Genomic DNA, 22,547 nt, shown 5'->3' on the forward strand with positions numbered 1-22,547 from the left:
AACCAAAGTAATTGAGATTGCATGAAATAAATCAGGTAACTTATGCATCTTTAAATATTTGATACGAACTTTTGATCGAAAAGATGAACTAGAAATAGCAAGCCCGAATTGAAATAGGTAACACTGCGCATTACATCCAGATATATAAAAAATATCATATTTGCCTTGCACTCTACATAAAATTGGTTGAAACCAAAAAATAATCAAGAATGAAGTCTTTCTTCTCCATCCGCTACATACTAGGCTTTAACACTATACCTTAAACCTAAAAACGGAGCAAGACAAACCCTGTATCTCCTTCTCCTCCTCCTCAATCTCCTGTCTCAGGTCAAATTTTCTCTCGTGCGCGATTGCCACGTCTCTGGGATCCCAACTAGTAACCGCAATGCCAAGAACAATAGGTAGCAGAGGGCGGCCGAAATTGGCAGGTAGGGACATCATGGTCTGAGCAAAGGAAGAGACTCCTCGGATGATGGGAAGCATTGAGGGCACACCAATTGAGCTTAGTATTTCGCCAATGCTATCATCAGCAACATCGTCATGAATCAAAACATTACTCGGCAAATAGAAAGATTTCACGGTATATGGACCTCGAGGTTCCTCCACTATGGAATCCCCACCCTTTGGCAGATATTGAAGAAATTCTTGAACTCGAAGTTCGATTATGAATAACGGACTAGTACAATTAGTGCTCTTCAAGTTGATCGTCTTCGGAAGGATAAAATCGTCTGTCCAAACTTTGAATGAGTACTCAACTTTGAACTCAAAGGCGGTTTGTAGATTCTCCATCTTTAGTTTTTGTTAGACGATAAAACAAAGGAAATTGCGAATTACAAAGTGCAAAATTCACGTCAATGAACAAAAGAGTGTGGTGGTCAGTTCTTGAAGCAGTGTAAAGCTTTTATAGACTTTGAGGAAAGCCCGGTTTGTGTAGAAATAGGAATCCCACGTTTTCCTACATTGTCCAGGTTTCGGAATATTCTGCAAATAAAGGAAACAATATGGTAACTTGAGAAACCTAGCTAGTTTGTCTAGAAATAGGAATAAGTCATATTTCCAATATTGTTCAAGTTTTAGAAAGTTTTGAAATAAAGGAAAAGTTGGTAACTTGATTTGCAAGTAAAGCAATCCTGGCCTTACTAAGTAGCAGCAATTAAGCGATAATGGTTCTCAAGAATAGAAAGAAAGATGAAAGTTTTCTAACTAATGATTTCACTCCAAATTTCCACCATTTAATTTTTGTTGTTTTGCAATAAATGGCTATGGAGCACAAATAGAAACGTTTTATGTCGGACCAAAAAAAAAAGTTTTATGGGTTAACCTTTAAATTTCTTAGAATTGAATTCACTATAGTAATTAGCGGTTATGGGTTCAAACTTATTATTTGTTGCAATTTTAATAAAATTTTGTACATAAATTTATGTTCCGCGTCGGACATGCTTGGATGAGATGAACTGGTGTTGCAACGGTGCATCCGCCCTGACTTTAAATGTCATGTGACCCCTCATATCTGACTTCAGAAGGCAACACCATCACCTGTTGCTCTAATCATCGTTCTTGTAAATTACATGAGAATTATCTAGTCCAAAGATAGTAAAAACGTACTAATCATAATATATAATCTGCGCGTAGAAAGAGTCGTACACGCTTTGGTACAGAGTATGATACGAAATATGTTCATGCTACAACGAGTAACATTCTAACTTCAAAGAAGCTCCAGGAAGAGGCTTGCTTTAGGATGAAGGCCTGCATCTTTGAGTGTCACTCCCATTTGATCCACACCATAGACTTTCCTTGGAAAGTTTGATATCAATCTGTAATTTTCAACTCCAGGCAACCCTAGCGAATCGATATACCGAAAAATTGCTTGAATCTTGTCTATTGATGAGAAGCTCTGCTCCCTCCTCTCACCATTAGGAAATCGAATTGCAATCTGCTCATGGTACATTACATATCAACATGCCACGGATTTAAGATATATACACTGACAGTGTAATTTAACATGTTACTTGCCATTTATTCTAAGTTACCAATCATGCTTATTCATAAATAGTGATACTTACAATTACCTCTTAATTGACCTGATTGTGTAATCTATGCGGTCAATATATATGACTTAAAACTGATATGAGACACCAAGAAATATAATACTGTGCAATTACCTGAGTCACTGGAGCATTTTTTCCTGAACTTGCAATGGAAGGCTCCTCCTTCTTACTAGAATGGGATTGTGTAGGATCTTGCATAGTTGCTTTGGCAAAGATAGATTCTTTTCTCTTGCTAGGTTGGGATAGTGAAGGGTTTTGCATAGTTACTCTGGCAGAAGTAGCTTCTTTTTGCTTGCTGGTTTGGATAGTTGGATTTTGTTTAGGTTTCTCTTGATTTGATTTATTTGGGACATGTTCTGGTTTTGAATTCCGATGTGAGGGCATTATGTTCTTGAGTTTCTCTTTCTCCTGAAAAAATCAAGGAATTTGGTTGGATCTCCAGCTTTCTCTTGATAAGACGAAATATAGAGCAAGTATAAAATAAACAGAATGGACCTCATCAATCTGAAGAGATGCAATGAAAGCTACATCTTGTTCTTCCCTTAGTCGGCGATCCGCCCTTAACTTTTCCTGCTCTCTGGCCCTTCCACTGCCAAAAGCCAATCCTTGTTCTTCCATTGTTCTTTGTAATATCTCCACTAATTCAGCTGGGGAGACTGGACCCTCCAACTATTCAATAGAAGTAAAATTAATGACTACATAAGGACCATCTAAACATTCACCTACTTCATAAAAATTGTTCACCAAACTGAGTACCAGTAGTTTAGTTCAATGCTAAGTCATGTTACATACAGGATAATTCTTATTCACTATTCAGAATCAATACTCTCCTACTATCTTATTCTTCGGTTTCACTATTGGATGTTGTTTTCTTTGCTTCGGTAGTCATACTATTTGTTGTTGGTACTGTTCTTTCCTTCATTATTTTTATATGGTTTCTTCACTACAGTCTTTCACTTTCCCTTTCTCTGCCTTCTCAAGGTAAGGGTAAGGGTGCGTACACACCACCTCCCCAGACCCCACTTGTGGGAATACACTGGGTATGTTGTAGTTATTCAGAATCAATACATTATGAAGAGAGTCTGGCAGTAGGTTTTGCTTTTTACAATATGTTAGGTGCTTTCCCTGAATTCTAATTTGAAATGCAGTACTATATGGATATCTTAAGAACTTTTGTTCTTAATATTTTTTGGATCCGTGTCTAAAGGGCAGCCTGATATGTTAAGCTCCCGCTATGCACGGGGTTCCTGGAATGGTTGGACCATATCAGGGTCTATTATACTCAACCTTACCAGGTAGTTTTTTTTTTTTTTTTTTGAACAGCCTTACCACGTAGTTTCAACGACTTGAACCTGTGACCTCACGACAACAACTCTTACTGTTGCGCCAACGGCCCCTTCTAGGAGATGTGTCTCCTTTTATAATTTATTTATAAGGTTTGACACAACATATCTCTTTTATGTTGGATTCTACTCTATGTTAGAACATTGCTGTGAATGCTATTCTGATTTAAGTGGTCTTATTCTTTGTCTTGTACTAGGAAGCATTACTCCTCTTTTCATTCCAAATTCAAGAACACGACTGGCTGTATAAAATGGTGGACAATGCAATAAGAAATAGACTAAAGTGACAAACAATAAACTCCAAGTAACCTGTTGCAGCACAGCTATGCTATCTCCAGGAGCAGGAGCCACAAGGGCACAAAAAGGAAAACTTGAAGCCTTTAAAGTTGTCGCCATCTGCAAACCCTCCCCTCTATCAGCAAGTGCACCCCAACAAACATAATTTGCATCAAGAAACTGTACCACAAGGTCACAACACAATGTCTCACTGCAGAAAGAAGGTGTAAAAGGGTGCTGTGGAGAGTGAAAGTACACAAACAAGAACTTGTGCTCATCCTTAGCTATCTTTAGTGCATCCATGAATTTACAGGCATAGAAAAATGGATGTTCAGTGCCATATTGCTGCTCAAAAGTGGTTAAAAATGCCCATTCTTCTTGGACCATTGAAGGGTCATGTGGGTAATTTTGTGGAGGGAAATCAAATGGATCTTGAAAAGGGAATTCATAAGGGTGTTGGTAAGGGGAATTTGGGTGTGGCAATTGGTGTTGCTGATTTCTTCTTCCTCCAATTCCCATTAGGTCCATTCCTTGATCCATTACTCTTGAAAATCCACCCATAATGTTACGAGGAAGACTCACCATTCTTCTTACAATACCATTGTAGGATTGCCCTGTTGCTCTTCCACTTGAAGAAGACATCACTGCTCAAGAACAGTGTTGTGTTGTGTTGTGCCCTTATGTTTATGAAAAGGTCGAATCTTGAAACTTAACTGGGAAGAGTGAGTCTTGTAAGTGTGAAATGAAGCTGTATGGTTTAAGGGGAATCCAAGGAATCAAAGGGAGGACCTTTAGACTTTAGTGGTCAGTAAATTTTGACACTAGATAGTTAAATTGAAAAAGGAAAAGAAGGAATCAAATTAAGGGAGATATAATTTCTTGGTGTTGGTCAAAATCAGCTGGCCATAATCACTGTTGAAAAATTCTTGCTTTTATCAGACTTTAACAAAAGTAATTCTGGGAATATTTTCTCAGGATTTTTCACCTTTGTCTTCTTCTACATAGTTCAAGAAGGATAAATTGTACTGAGAATAGATCTAGTGCAATCTTTTGTCACAGGCACTAGATCATTTATCACAGCAGAGTGGATTTATAGAGTTAATTTGCTATGTTTGAGGCTGTTGATATGGAAGATAATGCCTCCAGAGAAATTAAATAATACTTAAGTAAAAGAATATGGCATTTTATTTGTCTCCATATCAAGATTCGTTTCCAAAGTAGTTCACTATACTCCTTTCTCGATCAACAACCACAACTAGAAAACGATTAAAGCAAGACTATAACATTTTTTTAAACTCCTTTGATCTTTAGCTTATCTATTAAGATGGTTACCAAAAAGTGTTGTTATTTACCAAGAGCACTAGAAATATAACACATATATTCTTCCTTTATGGTGAGGATAGGTAAGGCACTCATACTAGTATTACACTTTACTTGAACTATAGGCTGGTGGAAAGTTGGACTCGAGGAACGAAGTGTTCAAAAGGAGTAAAAAAAATGATCTGCCAAAGTTTAGATTGACTAATGTTATTAGCTAAAGCTGTCCATGGACTATGCATACAAAATTACAAATATCTTAAAGTTGAATAAAGTATCAAGGTTCTTTGCAGAAAATAGGAAAAAGAAGTACATAAGTGAGTTAGTAGAAGATAAGTGAATAAAATAAAACATCGAAAAGGAAATAGGGTCTGACACGTAGCTATTGATATTGCATTATTTTGTTTTGGATTGCGTGTGGACTGTGTATCAAGATGGGCTTCTACATCAGTCAATGTGACGCATGGAATATTAGGAAGCATTACTAGAAGCAGCGAGAACCATATATTTGGAACTAGAGGTGTACAACAAGTAAACCGGCAAATCGCATCATATCGATAATTCAAAGCAAATTAAGAAAAAACCCAATTAATGATTTAATTTGATTTGGTTTGGTTTTTAAAAAAAAAACCTAAACACTATTAATTTGGTTTGGTTTTAACTGAAAAAAGTCAAATCGAATCAAACCAACCTGACATTATATTTATAAAATTTCAAACATATTTTATACATAAAAATATTTATTTATAATGTAATTTATAAATGTTTCTTTAACTTTTTCATATTTTTTATCTTTTAACATATTATTTCAAGCTTGAAATTAGAATTTTGAATAATCCAATAAGTTTTATAGCCCATGATATTAGTAACTCAAATAAAACTCAACAAAAATCAAATCAATACTAATGCTAACAAAAGTAATTCATATCTAACACTAGAATGACAATAATGTTTATTTATTCTTTAGTTTTATATTAGTTTAAAAAGTGAAAATACATTATTTAATTTTATTTTTTTCTTTAATATCTAGTCATGTAATTAATACTTATTAGTCGTACTTATTTTAGCATGACTTAAGATTTTTAGATTATGATCATTTTCTATATGCTTTATAAATTAACCGTATTTATTGTAGTATGACTTAGTACTTTTAGATTATGATCATTTTATTTTATGCAATTTCATTAACTTTTTTTGTTGAATATTTTAGCACAATGTCATCTCTCATCTCACATTTTGTGTTATTTCCTTAATAAATATATTAATTAAATAGTTGTATCTTACTAGGACTAAAAGAATATTTGAAGTAAAAGTTATATGCTTTGTATGAAGACTTTTGTTACACCTCAAAAATTTTTCGCGTCGTTTGCGTCGTAAGTAAACTAAAGTAAGCTCGGAGAGGCCATGGAACTCTTATAAGGTTAATGAATACTCTTAACAAGAGTCAAGAAAATGCCTAAAGGTTCCGGGACCAAGCAAATCGAAGAAAATAAATTTGTCGAAAAATTTAGAGAAAAAAAAAGGTTGACAGAATTTTTAGTCAACTTTGGAGAGGTATATCTCCTAGTATATTAGAAGTTTTTAAGTGTTTCAAAAGCCTAAAATGAAGTTCGTCGAGTCTAGTTTCTAACGCAATAAACCTCTCGTTGACAGGACATCGAAGTAGAAAATTATGGACGTTACAAGTTCAGCTAACAAACCAGAAACACGTGCTACAAGTTCAGCTGACCCGACCCGAATTTGACCCCTATATAAAGGGTAAAAACCCCTTTTTTCACTAGATTCTGCTCAGATTTTTCCAGAAAAACCTAGAAAACAGATGACGGAGGCGAGCCTATCATAAAATTGAGTGATTCTTAAGCGACGGAGTATTAGTTTAGGTTCGGATAGCGCGTGGTCGTGATTCTAAACATTGTTGTGTGGTCGATTCTAGCGTGGATTCAAAGTGGGTATTGGAGATATTGCTATTTCAACGAGAATAAGGTATGAATCTCCTTCTAATTACATTAATACCGGTTTATTCGCGAAGATAGAATGGTTAAATAATTGTATAGTAAGTTGGTTAGTTATGGAAGTTGGAAAACAACGTGTGGGCTGTTTTATGGAATACTTTGGGGTTGGAAATGATGTTATTGATGTTGGTATTGTTGTTGTTGTTGTTGGTTGGTTGTTGAACTAAGAATTCGGGCTAGGCACATAAACAGGGGAGATGCTGCCCGATTTTCGACAGAATATAAAATAGTTTAAATTGAAACTTAGGATAAGTGTGTGATAAGGAGACTAACATTAGTGTGAATTCTCTCGAATGTAGATTTACGAGCTCGGGAGGATAAACGTAGCCAATAGGAGGTCGAGCAGGTATGTTAAGGCTCGTCCCTTTCTTTCAAAGGCATGATTTCGATGTTATGACTTTATAAATGTTTCCATATCTTCCTTGTTTTTAAAAGTTAGATGTTTATGACTCCAAGGCATAATTCCTTTCCTAATAATTCATAAATTTTTTTCAAAATGTTCGTATTTTCTAGATCAGAGATTTAGGGCTCCGTGAGCTTTTATGATAACAACGATGAACCTGTTTTCACAATCATAATGATGATGTCAAAGATGAGAATGTTTTCCTACAATGATTATGATGATGATGATTCCGTGTTTAAAGGTTCCAAGTATACAATTTCAATGACGATATAAGAATGTTGAGCTATTTCTTGATTTCTCAATTTTATTCATAGATGATGACTATTTTTGACGATTCCAAAGTATATGAATCGATGCCTTATGAGATTTATGATCCTATTCTATGTTTTCTCTTGATGTTATTCTTCATTGATAGTCTCACCTTATAATAATTGTTCCTTCAAGGTGAGACAAAGAGACCATGATTATTCCATAATATAATCGGAGGTTACCGACCTTACGTCACTCCGATAGAGACATAACTTTCCTTGGGCTCTCCTGCATGCTGGCTATATGATATATGTATATGATATATGTATATGTATATGTATATGTATATGGGGAATATGGGGAAAAAGGGAGTGGCGCTATAGACGCATGACCACCTGATCAGTTGGTGTAACTTATCATCCCGGACGCGGGACACATGTGGTTAAATGGATCGGGCCGACGTTCCTCGGCATATTTTCTGAATATATGAACAAGAAATGTTTTTCAAAATAAAAAGCTAAGCATGCATGGCATCCGCCCTAAGAGGCACTCACATGTACAGGTTACTCTTTTATTTTACGATATGCTCTATATTTCCATTCTGTTATTATTCATACTTGTATCCCTTATCATATTATCGTTCATGCCTTACATACTCGGTACATTACTCGTACTGACGTCCCTTCCTGCGGACGCTGTGTTCATGCCCACAGGTAGACGGAGAGACGGTACAGATCCCTAGGAGCCTTGTCAGCAGCTTTGCAGAAGCACTCCACTACTCCGGAGTTGCCACATATCGGTACATTCTTTTGGGTCAATATTTTGGGGCACGGCAGGGTCCTGTCCCGTCCTAATGTTCAGTATTCCAGTTAGAGGCTCGTAGATACATATGTGTGGGTAATAGATATCTCATGATCACCTTAGTATATATTTTTGTATATCACTTTTGACACCTCGAGAGCTTATGTACATATGCATGTTTTGTGAAGATATTTAGTGACCATTTCACCGCAAGTATGTTGGGAATTATGATTGCACAGGTTGAGTGATAGATAGTATGATAAGGGGTGCTCGGTAGCTAGTACCGGGTACCTGCCATGGCCCTCTTGTTGGGTCGTGACAACTTTACCCGAAAAAACCCAAAAAACCTGAGCAACCCGAAAAACCGAGAAAACCCGAAGTTGAAAAACCCGACTTTTATTGGTTTGGTTTGGTTTATAGATTTAAAAACCCGATACAATTGGTTTGATTTGGTCTTTAAAAAACCTGAACCAATCCGGTCCATGTACACCCCTATTTGGAACCGTCATCAGAGTTTGACACTATAGTTGACGCGTAAATTAATCCAACATGGCACTAAATATTGTTTTGTCTTAGTAGTTGTAAATTTTATCTCACAATACTTTGGCACAGTTTGATTTTCACTTTTGGTCTAAAAATTTAAAATGGTATAATGGAATATAGCACTTTCTGACAATGCAACAAACTCACTACGAACACAATTTTTAGTAATATATCATCAATTATATGTCGAGATGCGCAAGCTGACCCGGAAACCGCTATCATTAAAAAAATTATAAATATAAAATTTAAATCAAACGCAAGAGATGTGTTCGCATCCGCTTATATAAACATGAAAATCTATCACTTCTATCTTATTTGCTCACTATTCACAATTATACCTTCGCCCAAATGGTAAAAGAGAAACGATTAAATCGACTTATATATTGTTTAACTGGTATTGATTCAGCAATGCATGACCCATCTAAACAATCTTAAAAAATACAATCAAGCTCATATCTAAAAGCTTGATATATTTACCACCTAATTTTGTTTGCAAAAAGTCGTTCCACAATGATTTTTAAAATATTTTGTGATTTCTTAGAAGCTTGACCAAACAGGCTATAAATCTCAACTTGTGTGTTGGTTGAAATTACAATAATAACATACAATCCACAAATACGTTTGAAGACCTCGAAATGATCTTTTAGCTTTGGATAGAATTCGCATAATTACATGATTGAGAATTGAATACATTTTCATTGAGAATTGAATTGATTCTTTACTTGTTACAACCATAAATTGATAACGACAAGCTATAATTTCCTTTTGCCTAGAATGAGCTCCAAAATTAATTATGATAGAACTCTTTATAATGAGGTTAGGGCAACTGAATTGGGCTTCGGGCTAATAGATTGAATTGGGCCTGCAGGCATTTGCTTTAATTTTTGTCCCTCAAATTGTTGATTTTTAATTTTTATCCTTCGCCTAATATCACGAAGTTCTGGGTTTGAATCTTGGCTCAATTAACAAAAAAAAAAAAAAAAAAAAAAAAAAAACATCGCACGGCAGATGCTTGTAGAAAAATTAGGCCTATTCGGGCAAAATTAGGCCTATTCAGGCAGGGGTTTGCCTTAAGGCAAACTTTTACCCAAAATTAGGACTCAAGGCAAACCTATGCCTCAAAGTTAGGCCTATTAGCCTTAAAAACTTCGCCTTGCAATTTTTTTGTTAATATTTAGAGGGGTTTGAACCTTCGTGGGTTTTGCTATAAAAATTAAAGAATTCAAATTTGAGAGATAAAAATTAAAGACTAGTGCCTTTGAAGGGCATTCCGCACAAAAAATGTTTTTTTTTTTTTCAAATTTGTTCTTTAATTTTTTTCTTCCCTAATACCCCCCAAGGTTTGACTAAGTTCGGAGATTTGTAGAAAATTAAGCCTATTCAGGCAGATGTTTGCCTTAAAAGGCAAACTTTTATCCAAAATGAGGCCTTACGAAACCCTATGAATTTTAGGCCTTAAAACTTCTCGAAATAGGCCTAACTTTGATAAATTTCAATTTTTTTTTTTTTTTAATACTATATTTGACTAAGTGGAGATTCGAATCCGAAACCCTATGAATTTTAGGCGAACGACAAAAATTAAAGAATTCAAATTTGAGGGACAAAAATTAAAGACACTACCTTTGAAGGACATTCCACCACACAAAAAATTGATTGGGATTTGGTGCTATCTTTTGAAATGAATGTTCAGAAATTTAATCTGAAGGCTTTAGAGTTGCTATAAAGCCCAATGAGTCCTTTTGAGCTCATATTAATGGGCAGTTCTCGGGGTACTTCTAACTTTTGCCCTTCTTTTGGGGTTTTCTTTTAACTTTTTCGAACCCACAACAAAATTTTTAAAAAAAATTCGAAATTTTAAATTTTATGCTCCCGCGGCTACGCTTGTGAAGGAATTACCAAAGTTATGCGGACCCATGGGTTCCTTGGCGTATTCGAACCCCTTTAGTAATTCCTTCCTGAAAGTTTACACGGCAACAAAAGTTTTTAAAAAATTCGCAAGTTAAGGAATTACGAGTTTAAATTTCGCTATGCTCCCACCATACAAGTTTGCCCGGAATAAAAGTATACACCGCCGTAAACTTGAATTATTACCAAACTTATCTTGGGACCGTATCTTATTTAACTTAAGTATGACGGATCGAGATAACTTTTGGTAATTCCTTAATAAGTTTATGCCGGTGGGGGCATACCGTATGGATATACTTGGCATAAGTATGGCAGTCCCGCATAACTTTGGTAATTCCTTCACAAGTTTATGCAGGTACGGATAAAAGTTTGCCCACGTTAAATTATGCCCCCACCGGCATAAACTTGTTAAGGAATTACCAAACTTATGTCGGACCCGACATACTTATGCCTTATGGGCAGACTTGGCATAAGTATGCCGGGTCCGACATAACTTTGGTAATTCCTTCACAAGTTTATGCCGGGTTCAGCATAAAAATTTGCCCATTAAAAGTATGCCCCCACTAAGATAAACTTTATTAAGAATTACCAAAGTTCTAGGACCGTCATACTTATGCCAAGTCCGCCCTTAAGGCATGAGTATCTTTGGTCCGATATAAATTTGGTAACTCCTTAACAAGTATATGCGGGTCGGCATACACGCGACCCAAACCTTGCCTTACAATTTTTTTTAATTTATGCTTGAGCGGTGTTCGAACTCGGAACCTCATTTTACGCGTGAACGCTCGCAGTTGCAATGCGAAGAGCAAAAATTAAAGACCAAAGAATATAGAGGCATAATTTAAAGACCACAAATATGAGGGGCAAAATTTAAAGACCACCCCAAAAAAAGGGCAATCCGTGCAAAAAAATGCATATTAATTGAAGGTCTACTAAGGTAGATTCAACCCAAGGGCCGATTGTGTTACCTCTACGAGGATACCGAAAAGGATAAAGTATGTATATATACATATCTTTTTTTTTTTTTTTTGCGTGGATTGCCCTTTATTTGGGGTGGTCTTTAATTTTTGCTCTTCAAATTGGTGGTCTTTAAATTTTACCCCTCGCCTAACACCTCAAGATTGTGGGTTCGAACCCCAGCTCAGGTAAAAAAAAATAATCGCGAGGCAGAATTTTGGAAATTTGCCCAGCGAAATTCTGCCTGAAGAGTAAAATTTAAAGACCACCATTTTGAGGGGTAAAAATTAAAGACCACCCCCAGCGAAGGGGAATCCTGCAAATTGCCCTATACATATTAACGAGAAATATTTACGAAACGTGACGATAGTTTTCTATTTACAAAACGTAACATTACAAATCTTATACAAAACATGCTTTTAAAATATATATATATATATATATATTATTATTTTTTTTTATTTGGCTCAAAAATTTATGTATGAAATGTGTATATCTCACTCAAGGCTTAAAAAGTTTGCTCAAAGTTTAGTGTATGAAAGCGGTATAAAAAATATATGAAATGTGTATATCTCGTTCAAAGCTTAAAAAATTCGCTCAAAATTGTGTGTATGAAAACGGTATGAAATTTGTATCTCGCTCAAGGCTAAAAATTTCGCTCACATTTTCATGTATAAAGTTCATGTTAGATTTCTGTAAAATTAATATAACTACAACAACATTGTATACAACATTCAAGACTTAAAATAATCGCTCAAATTTTTGTGTATGAAATGTGTATATCTTGCATAAGGCTTAAAAAGTTTGCTTAAATTTTGTGTATGAAAAACGTATGAAATGTGTATATCTCGATCAAGGCTTAAACATTGCACTCAAAATTTTATGTATGAGAATGGTATGCAATGTTTATATCTCGCTCAAGACTTAGAATTTCATTCACATTTTTTGTATATAAAGTTCATATTAGGTTTCTGTAAAATTAATACAACTACAACAACATTGTAACAACTTTCGTTCAATATTCAAAGCTTAAAGTTTTCACTCACAATTTTGTGTATGAAAATTGTATTAAAGATTTCGCTCACACATACACATTCCATACATTTTTCGTACAACTTTCACACACAAAAATTTGAGGTAATTTTTTAAGCCTTTGAGCCAAAAAAATTTATTAAAATTATAAAAATTAATTTTTTTTGTTTAATTTTTTTTTAAAAAAATATATGAAAATCCGTCATGTTTAGTAAAATATTGTTATGTTTTGTAAATAAGGAAAACTATCTATATATTTTGTAATAAAGAGTCTTAAGTAGGTACCCTATGTCATTTTCCCTACCGAAAAAAGTAATGCATGACGGTGGTTTTGCGTTTAGTTGATTTGGTCGGTTTTGATTTTCAATTTATAAATACGTAAATTGATTAAAAGATCAAAATAGATTTTGCTTTCTATTTCATAGCTCACTTGAGTCTTCCAATTGAATGCTTTAATTATAATTATTTCATTTTGGTTTCTACAAATCAATTGGCATATATTTGAACAAAACTATTATTTTTGAAAGAGAAATATATTTTTGTCTAATGGCAAGGCCATTTTTGTCATTTGGCTCTCGCCATTCGCCAAATGAGATTAATTAGGGGATGCATCATTGTCATTTGGCTAATGGCAAGGCTATTTTTTGAGCCACTAGACTAACGGCGAAAGCTTTTTTATGTAAATAATGAAATGGAGAACAAAATTATGTTATTTCGAAATGACTCTTCTTTTTTGTTGATATGCTTTTCTGAAGCTCTTGGCTAAGGATCTTTGAATTTTTATTTATTTTCTTAAATTGTTACGTGTAGAAAGTCAAATCCCTTTTGGTATAACAAGACTGGGAAGCGTCGTTTTAATGGAACTAGGCGAACTTATGTTCCTTAAAAGTTGCTTGTATTCCAAGTTCAATTGTCACTACGGGTGATTATTTAGTGGGATTTTTTTTTGTCAAAGTGACAAAGATAGATGAAAATAGTAGACAACTTTACATAGAAAAAAAGAAGTGAAATGGTCACATGGTCACCACATTTAGGTTCTTCCCTTAAAGTTAGACACCAATGGTTATTGGTGGGGTTAATGCCGCCCGCTTTATTTGTTTCTATTATTTTTCTGCCAAACAACTCACTCACTATATGGGGTGGGGCGAGATGTACTTATTCATAGCAAACTTAATTGACCATACTTATTACTTAATAGCCTCTATTTGTCCTTTCGTCAGCTCTAGTAGCCCTTATGTTACAAAATTTTGATGTCCGTTAATTTCTACGACCAAAAGGTTGGATCTTAAAGAGCATAATTAGATACACAAGCGGAACTAAGATTTGAAACTTATACGTTGTAAAATTCCAACTCTTTTACGTTATTGGGTTCTAGATTAATATGAATATTAAATAAATTTATTAAGAAATAAAGTACAGTATTTGAAGCAAAATTAACCTACTCCACCCCTGGATACACACATTAACTTGGCCTAATAGTGTATCAAACTCTTTGTTCCTATATTCATGGCGGCCTTCCTAGAAAGAACTGAAAAAACAAACAAAGAGGTTAAAAACTCATATTCCCAACACTTATAGACTGTTTTGTATATGTATTTAATTTCTGTACATCATTTTTTACCGCTATCAGGCTATTGAAGCTAACTACTAGCAACAGCTAATTGCAAGTGTGGAATGAGTAATCTTAAAAACAGATAAGTGATTAGTAACGCTTACAATCAATTTATATTACAGTGCAAAATTAAATATCTATTCTAAGTTGATTGAAGTTGCCAAATAGATGACTTCTCATTATACATTTTGCTATGTTTAGACATGTTTCATTCTGATATAGCTGTTTCATAATAGTGCTATAAAAATTACTAGTTGCTTTTTAAATGCATATATATACCTTAACTAATTTGAATAAATAAACCTATTTGTATATATTTTGTAAATAAAGTTTACTGCATGCACAATTTCTAAGAAGATATAAACCAATGCTCATGAAATTTGAACAACTTTTTAAATAAAGAAATGAAGTATAATAATATCAAGGCAGTGTGAGTGGGGAATCTAATGCAGGCCAACTTTACAAAAGGCGTGGATTTGGTGTCCTCGAAGATGGCTTAAATAAGTTACGTTTGAAATTTGAGAGGTGACAATTCATACTCATGGACCAAAGCCAATATTCTCACCACCAGGGGTTGCGAATTCGGCAGCGAATCTGAGATTTAAACTTCGGTAGATTCCTAAACGATTTTAAGTTAAATACAATAATGAATGTATTCAATCAAATATTTAATAGATGTTTTTTTTTTCTTGAAAGAAAGTCAAAGTATAACCATAATTGTTTTACTTTTCCTGGAAGTAAAATATAATTCTCTTCCACATTTGGCTATTCTTTTTATTGGAGGAAAAAGATTTTGACCACTATTATTCAGGGCCAGCCAGAGGGCCAAGCCACCAAAGCGGGGGCTTTAGGCCCCAAAACTAGTGCATTTGTCCGCGCTTCGCACAATTATAAAAATACCTCCTTAAATTCACGAAACAAATTTTAAAATATTCTAAAGATTCTTTTTAGTGTTTCAATCCAATTAAATAGGATTTTTAGTTTAAATTCATGTTGGTGTCAATGCTTCGTTCTTTTGTAATATTGGATGTCATTAAAAACGTTTGAACGATAAATATGATTTAGTTTAAATTTTTTATTTTACTCTTAATGACATTATTTTAACCCAATAAGAAATTCATCGCATATTTAAGATCATAAATTTTAAAAATAATTTTTTTAGTTTTATGACATATTTATCACATTCATATACAATAGCTGACAGGCTATAATCTACATATTATACTATTAATTAAGAAACAACAATTATACATAATAGCTTTGGAAAATAATATTCTATATAGTTTTGTACTAATGTTAGCTTTCATGATTAATCAAAGGAAACTACTGCTTTGAGAAACTGTACAAACTTACAAAGGATAGGAGAATAACCAACGCGGTTTATGTTCTTATAATAAAAACCTAAATAGGGAAAAAGCAAATGAAAAAAAGATTTGAAAAAATATCTTACAAAGAAAATGGAGCCCATCTCTACATGATTTAGCGGCTTGATTACTATATTCATCCGTTTGATTATCTTCTTCAGCCGACTTTAGAAGAGGCTTGTCTCCATGACCTCAAGATTTCTCTTACTTGAAGCAGTACTTGATTTTTTTGAATTGCTCTTTGCCTTCAAAGAAAATTTTAAACAATGAATCTAATATTATATACCAAACATTATTTTGAATTACTTTAAAAAAAAGAGTGAAAATTCTATGAACAAACGGGAGTTATAGTATACCAAATCCAAAATAGCAACAAAAATATTAGAATATCATAAGGTGAAGAGACAGAGTTAAATAGCCTCATCGTAAAAAAGCTTACAGATAGTTAAATAAAAGTAATTAGTATTTTTATAGAAAAGAATTCTTTGCTTACCTTCTCACCTCAGAAACCTCCAACCTTCATATTCATTAGCCTGGGGAAAATTTGATGTCTGAAAATAAGAAAAAGTTAAAAAGGATGAACATAGTATAATGACATTGAAATATAAAATATGTGTAGGGAGAAAAACGCAAGGCAATAAGAGTCGTTCCTAATCAACATAGAGTTGTCTACACTTGTTCTTTATCTTCATATTGAAATGTAGTATTTGGTAATTAAAGAGGTTTAATGAATTTAAATGCGATATAAGTTACAAGTGAGGGAGCAAATAATGGGAGTTAATACCTAAAAATAGAGGAAGACTCCAAGCATTTCCATAAAGGAGGAATATGAAAGGTTGAAAACTATTATTGGAAAAGTAATTTCTTTATGGTTGTATTATATCATGTTTAACGTATTTTGCTATATTAACATTGTGAATGTTGATCATTAATTATTAAATTTTTTATCAGAAAAATGAGGTCATTGATTAAACATTTAATACATATGTTTATTGCATTTACATGTTAACATTCATTTCATGCTATTGACTCTTCATCTTCTTAATTTATTACTACAATTCCTTTTTTTTTTTTTTTTTTTTTAATTGTCTTTATATGGGCTTTGAAATATAGTTAATGATAAAAATGATGGAGAAAATGTCAAAAAAAAGGAGAAAAAAGATACATGGCAATGAAGGCCATTGAAATGTGCCACATAGGATTGTCTATTCCTAACTTTATATTATATATAGATTTTTGGGCCCCCATTTTTTTCATCTGGTGTTCGATACCTGTATTGAATTTTCCGATTAATTCGATTTCGAGACACGCAAGGCCGGTTAAAGAGGGAAGCACTCCCTAGCAAGATTTTTTTGTTCTGAAGCTCGAACCCAAGACCTTTAGTTAAGGGAGGATGAGGCCTTCTTACCTACAATAGATTTATAGGTTAATTTTTCTTTTAAAAAATATTGAGCAGAAAAAATAAGACCTCCAATTAAAGTTGGCTTTAGGCCCCGATCTTATTGAGCCGCCCCTGCTATTATTATATATTGAAGACTCCCTCTTATACAAAAAAAAAAAAAAAAAAAACATCTACAATGTAGTCTCTAAAGGAGTCTTGTTTAGGGGGAGATTTTTCTCTCATAAGTTTTTATGCTTTCTTTTATATTAGTTTTTTAATTTAATGTAGGTCAATCGACCAAATAATATCAAAGTATTATGCGTCTTTAGTATACTTTCTTTGTCCTATGATTTATCGTCATTCAAGGTTTGTAATTATTAGCTTCCGCATGACGCTCTGTTATTTCAATCCCAACACCCATATCTAACATGCATATTGGATCCGCCACTGGTTATGATAAGATTGACAGGATCCCTCCATCTTAATCAGATCAGGTCTTGGGTTCGAGCATCGAAATTAAAAGAAGTCCTTATAGGTTACGCTTCTTTCTTTAATAAGGCTTATACAATGAGAAACTAATTAAATTAATCAGGATTGCCTTATAATGAATACCGAACATTGTGTGGAAAAAACTATATTCTCCCTTCTAACACACAGTTCTCTGTTACCTCTCCTTCCCATTGTTTGCCTTTGCAGCTAAGCTGGCAGATGCAGATGGGGGTAATGCCAGTGGGTTTCCATCTCTTTCTTTTTTTTCTTTGTGAAAAGAAGAGATGAACTTGAATTTAAAAAGGGAGAAGTGGGAAGCAGCAGTGCCCCAAAACCCCATAAAGACGTTAAAGTGTGAAGCTTTGTGGAAAAGGGTGTAAAATATGTCCATACCTTTGTGCTCCTACCAAAGAGTGGCATACCACATGCTATGTGAATTACCCCACTGTATATTCATTACCTCTTTAAACTATCATCACCCTTTTTGTGCCCTCCTGGATATGCCAATCATCTTCCTCACCTTTTTTACTTCTTTTTATTACCTATTTCCTTTGTTTTCTTTCCCTAATGATTAATGACAACAAAACTAGCCATAATAAGGTTGATCATGAAGCCTAGTTAGGCTTATATATGATTTGGTTCTTGACTAAAAGAATAATTAACCTTTTAGGCATATGGGTTAGGCTCTATTTTCTGACGAACAAAGACTGTAAACATGATGAGGATTTGTTAATCACGGAATTAAGAAAATGAAGTTTATTCTACTAGCAGATTTAAGCCATGTAGCTTATGAGAGATATTAAGAAGCTTAGTTCTCCATTGTACCAAAAAAATATGGGTTAGGATCTAACCAAAATACTTATTCCCTTTTTTTTCAATTTATGTGAGACATTTTTTTTTTTTTAGCCTGTCACGAAAAAATATCATATTTTCATATTTACAAATAATTTAATTTTAAATTTTTTATTTTACCTTTAATGAGATGATTGATAGTAATAGGTACAAGAATTAGTAGGGGTACGTTTTTTTAGAAGTCCTTTAAAACTTTTTCTAGGTTGTTCGGCATTTTAGTCCTTGAATTTGTTTTTGTTGAGTAACAGTTTGTTCGATTTAGTTATTTAAAAGGAGTGGTTAAGTATCAAATGTTGGAAAGTATCTTTTAAGTATTAAACTAATTTTATAAATACTAGACGGCGTATCTCTTTAACAAGCGTCTTGGTCCAACATTTTGGATTATAGTGTATGCACACAGTAGTTGTGTTTGGATAGTGATAATATGAGTATATTTTCTATTGCTAACAAACATACATAAGTTTGCACTATCTATATATATATATATATATATATGTATATATGAAAACATATTTATAATATTGCTAACAAACTTTATTATATTATGTTTGCAATACAAAGTTGGCAAAAATTTATTAATACTTTTTAAAAGAAACTAAAAAAACTATTTTCCTCTTTTGAGATAAAAACAATAAAGAATATTTAAGATCGTCGGTTGATATTTTGAATTTTAATTCGATTAATTTAAAAGTGTAAAATATTCTATTGTTAATGTATGTAGATTGGACCTAAGCAATACTTATTATTTTTTATCAAATTTTGATTTGGATAATTCTAATTCAAACTATTAAATTAATTTTACATGTTTAAAACGAAACAAAGTAGAAATTTGATTTTCTATTTAAACAAAGAACTACTATTTTTTAATTTTTGGTAAATATTCTTGGTTTAGCTCATTTTACTTGTCATGTTGTCTTTTGCACGGCTTTTTAAGGAAACGTCAGTTAGAATTATAATTTGACTAATTTACCTTATTAATTATTTGATCTCCATTTAATATTATTTTTTCTTTTATGACATTAATCTCTTTTCACATTTATTAGAGTAAGAATAAAAATGAAAAAGTAATTAAATTCTATCTTATTTTAAAATATAAATATTTTAAGTATATTTATTTAGTAAACATAATAAATAAATGACATGGCGGAATAACAAATACAACGGTACAAAATATCTAGATTAGATCTCGCGTTAATATAAGAAAAGAAAGGAAATTGTATGGTTTGACTACTTAATCTATCAAGAAAAGCAATAATATGGGGTCCATGTTTTTGTTGTACATAATAATTTCATTTGCTTTCACTAATGGGTTGATACGCATGTGGTAATGAATCCACCATTATTGACTTAATGGGGATACTTTGGGAATTATATAAATATTGTTTGATTTTTTAATATAGGGTGTATGTTTTTTTTTGACATTATTTTTTTTTTAAATAAGGGGTCCACTTTTTTTTTACATGACTTTGGAGATGGTGAGGTCTACTTTTTTTTTTTAATATTGCTTGATTTTTTAGTATGGAGCTTTTTTTTTTTTTTTTTTTTTTTTTTTTTTTAAGAGTGACCGACGAAGCATGAGTAAACTCATGCTTCTATATACTAGAAAAATAATATTTAGATACTGTTCACTTCACTTATAACACTGTAAATTAATCACTTTTAGTGCCAAAATTTCTTCATGTGAAGCTATCCTGCCGGCCTAAATAAAGTCCAGATGCCCTATCTTTGTATTTATTTTTTATTTTTTATTTTATTTTATTTTATTTTTTCTCCCCAGCGCAAAAGGAAGCATGTCCCCTTCTCTTTCACTTCCCCATGGGACTATCACTATCCAAACTTCCCAAGCTCTCCGGCCATTTGGTCAGATTTATCCAGTAGTTTCATTTGCTTTTTGGGTGAAAGAGACATTATGTTTGATCATAATTTTTCATATTTCAGCAAATTATTTACTATCCTAAAAGAGAATCAGTACTCGAAAATACAATGACTCTATCCTTCCAAAAAAGTAGTCATCTTCTGGATGCCAAGTCTGTCCTGGAGAGCCATCAATCCCTTTATTATTTGACAAGATGTGTAAAAGTGAAGGAAAATGTTCGAATATATGTCTGACAACAATTTACAATAATTTAACTTACATAATGAAATGAATCCCTTTTTTGGTATCCAGTTTACACGTTTAAAATGCAATGACTTTATACCGGTAATAAAAAAGATTACAATTTTTTATATGATTCCCAACATTAATCAAATTCAGCCCCCCCACCAACCCACCACCCACTCATCCCCACACCCGCAAAAAAAAAAAAAAAAACCTCTGTAGCCATTTATTAAGGTAAACAAAATTTGTGATCTGCCACATCTAATAGCTTAAAATCAAACTCACATGTAATTAGAGGATTTCTTGAAAACATAGTTAAATCAATAAAAGTATACCCTATCTAACTTGTTAGTATTCTTTTTTTAATAAGGTGGTCCCAGTCCCCCTGTTCCTCAACCTTTAAATCAAATTTTCAGTTTAGATTGAACTTTAAGATCAAGTTACGCGTTCAATGTTAGAAATACACAATAGCGACATTGTTGTATAAGAATATCAAAAGGTAGTAGAAACCTCAAAAGGCACTTGGGCCACACTAAAAAGAGAAAACATGATTTATATAATTCAGCTTTTCATTAATTGGTCAAGATTGATCAAGCCTAATGGAATAACTAACATCACTATTCAGTTGCTTAATTAAGTCAATTTTGACATGAAAGAAAGAACAATCAAAGTGGCTGCAGGGCCAAGTTTGAGAGTCTATAAATGCACTTTATTATTTATGATCTAAACTAAACTATCAACGGTAGGGCCCTAGGATTAAGCTACTGACTTCCATTAGAGTCCAATTTTACGAAGTTTGCATTTATGTTGATTTTTCAAATAAATTACTACTACACTTGTGTCAGATTCATAAAAAAGATTAAATTTTTACATAGATGGGAAACATATTAGAAGAAATTTCTGATAAATCCGATCAACATAGATTTGCATGACCTTATTTTCAGCAATAAGACCGTGATGTCCGTCCCAAGGCTGTATGTAAGGACATGGTCATTTGGTCAAAGTCAATCAGGCATTCAAGTTTCTGAAAATTTTCAGACAACGCTGCAAGACCATTTGCAAAATATCACAATATTAGAAACTTAATTATCCAAATATCTATCAGTCATCAAAATAAGTTAAAATATTATTTTGCTTAATCATTTTTGGTGCTTAGTGTTCTCAAAACAAGAGAAGGTTGGCAACTGAGATACTATAGTAAAAGATTTTACCTAGTTTACTGCACAATAAATTTCTCCTCATCGGTAAAAAAGACAAAATATTGGGCTGACAACCTACGAAACAAACAAGAACCTTGCGCATTGCGAACATACAGATTATTGTGCTCCAGTGCACTTCCACATGTTGCACACTAAATAACTATTTTAAAAATTGAAATGAAAGTTCGTTAATTTGGTGTGAAAAGATAATCTTTGATGGAAAATTAAAAGAAAATATTAGTGTCAAAACAAGTCAAAATCTTTTCCTTTATTTAGTTTACATCTATTAAATGTGGATCATAATTATGTTTCTAATAAGTAGATAATTGAATGCTAAATAAGGTCCACTATAAAGCGACCTCAATCGACCCCAATTTCTGACGCTGTAGACTAGTTCAACTCCTGTTATTCATTACTGGGTCTTAGGACATGGTAGGTTGTCTTACAAGACAGCTTATACTTAAGGAAATAACCAAGCAAAGTTAAATGTTTTCAAAATGTTTACCTTATTAAGTTTAAGTTATATACATCGTTAGTGTAAAAAATCTTTTATCCTATTAGATTACTCAAAGAAGGTAAGGTAACCTCTTTAATGTGAGATTTGTAATAAATAAGACAGGTAACCTCCTACCACAAGTAAAGTTAGCCTGATGATGCAAATATTAT

General features: G+C 33.1%; 1 protein-coding gene across 1 annotated transcript; it reads right to left on the reverse strand.

Annotated features, from left to right (window-relative positions):
- Positions 1 to 1,591: 1,591 nt before the first annotated feature.
- Positions 1,592 to 5,227, reverse strand: LOC132055955 (plant UBX domain-containing protein 10-like). Its single transcript, XM_059447988.1, has 4 exons — positions 3,701 to 5,227; positions 2,544 to 2,717; positions 2,163 to 2,456; positions 1,592 to 1,933 (listed from the first exon to the last, which is right to left on the reverse strand). The coding sequence occupies exons 1-4, from the start codon at positions 4,307 to 4,309 to the stop codon at positions 1,706 to 1,708; spliced, it is 1,305 nt and encodes a 434-aa protein (XP_059303971.1). The 5' UTR covers positions 4,310 to 5,227; the 3' UTR covers positions 1,592 to 1,705.
- Positions 5,228 to 22,547: the final 17,320 nt, after the last annotated feature.

The sequence above is a fragment of the Lycium ferocissimum genome, chromosome 5 (genome assembly GCF_029784015.1).
Source record: "Lycium ferocissimum isolate CSIRO_LF1 chromosome 5, AGI_CSIRO_Lferr_CH_V1, whole genome shotgun sequence".
Classification (NCBI taxonomy): domain Eukaryota; kingdom Viridiplantae; phylum Streptophyta; class Magnoliopsida; order Solanales; family Solanaceae; genus Lycium; species Lycium ferocissimum.

Excerpts from the sequence above, each read along its gene's own strand:
- LOC132055955 (XM_059447988.1), bottom strand. The coding sequence starts at position 4,309 with ATGTCTTCTTCAAGTGGAAGAGCAACAGGGCAATCCTACAATGGTATT. Across the intron at positions 2,718-3,700 it reads GCATAGCTGTGCTGCAACAG|TTGGAGGGTCCAGTCTCCCC; the intron begins GTTACTTGGAGT and ends TCTATTGAATAG. Across the intron at positions 2,457-2,543 it reads CATCTCTTCAGATTGATGAG|GAGAAAGAGAAACTCAAGAA; the intron begins GTCCATTCTGTT and ends TGATTTTTTCAG.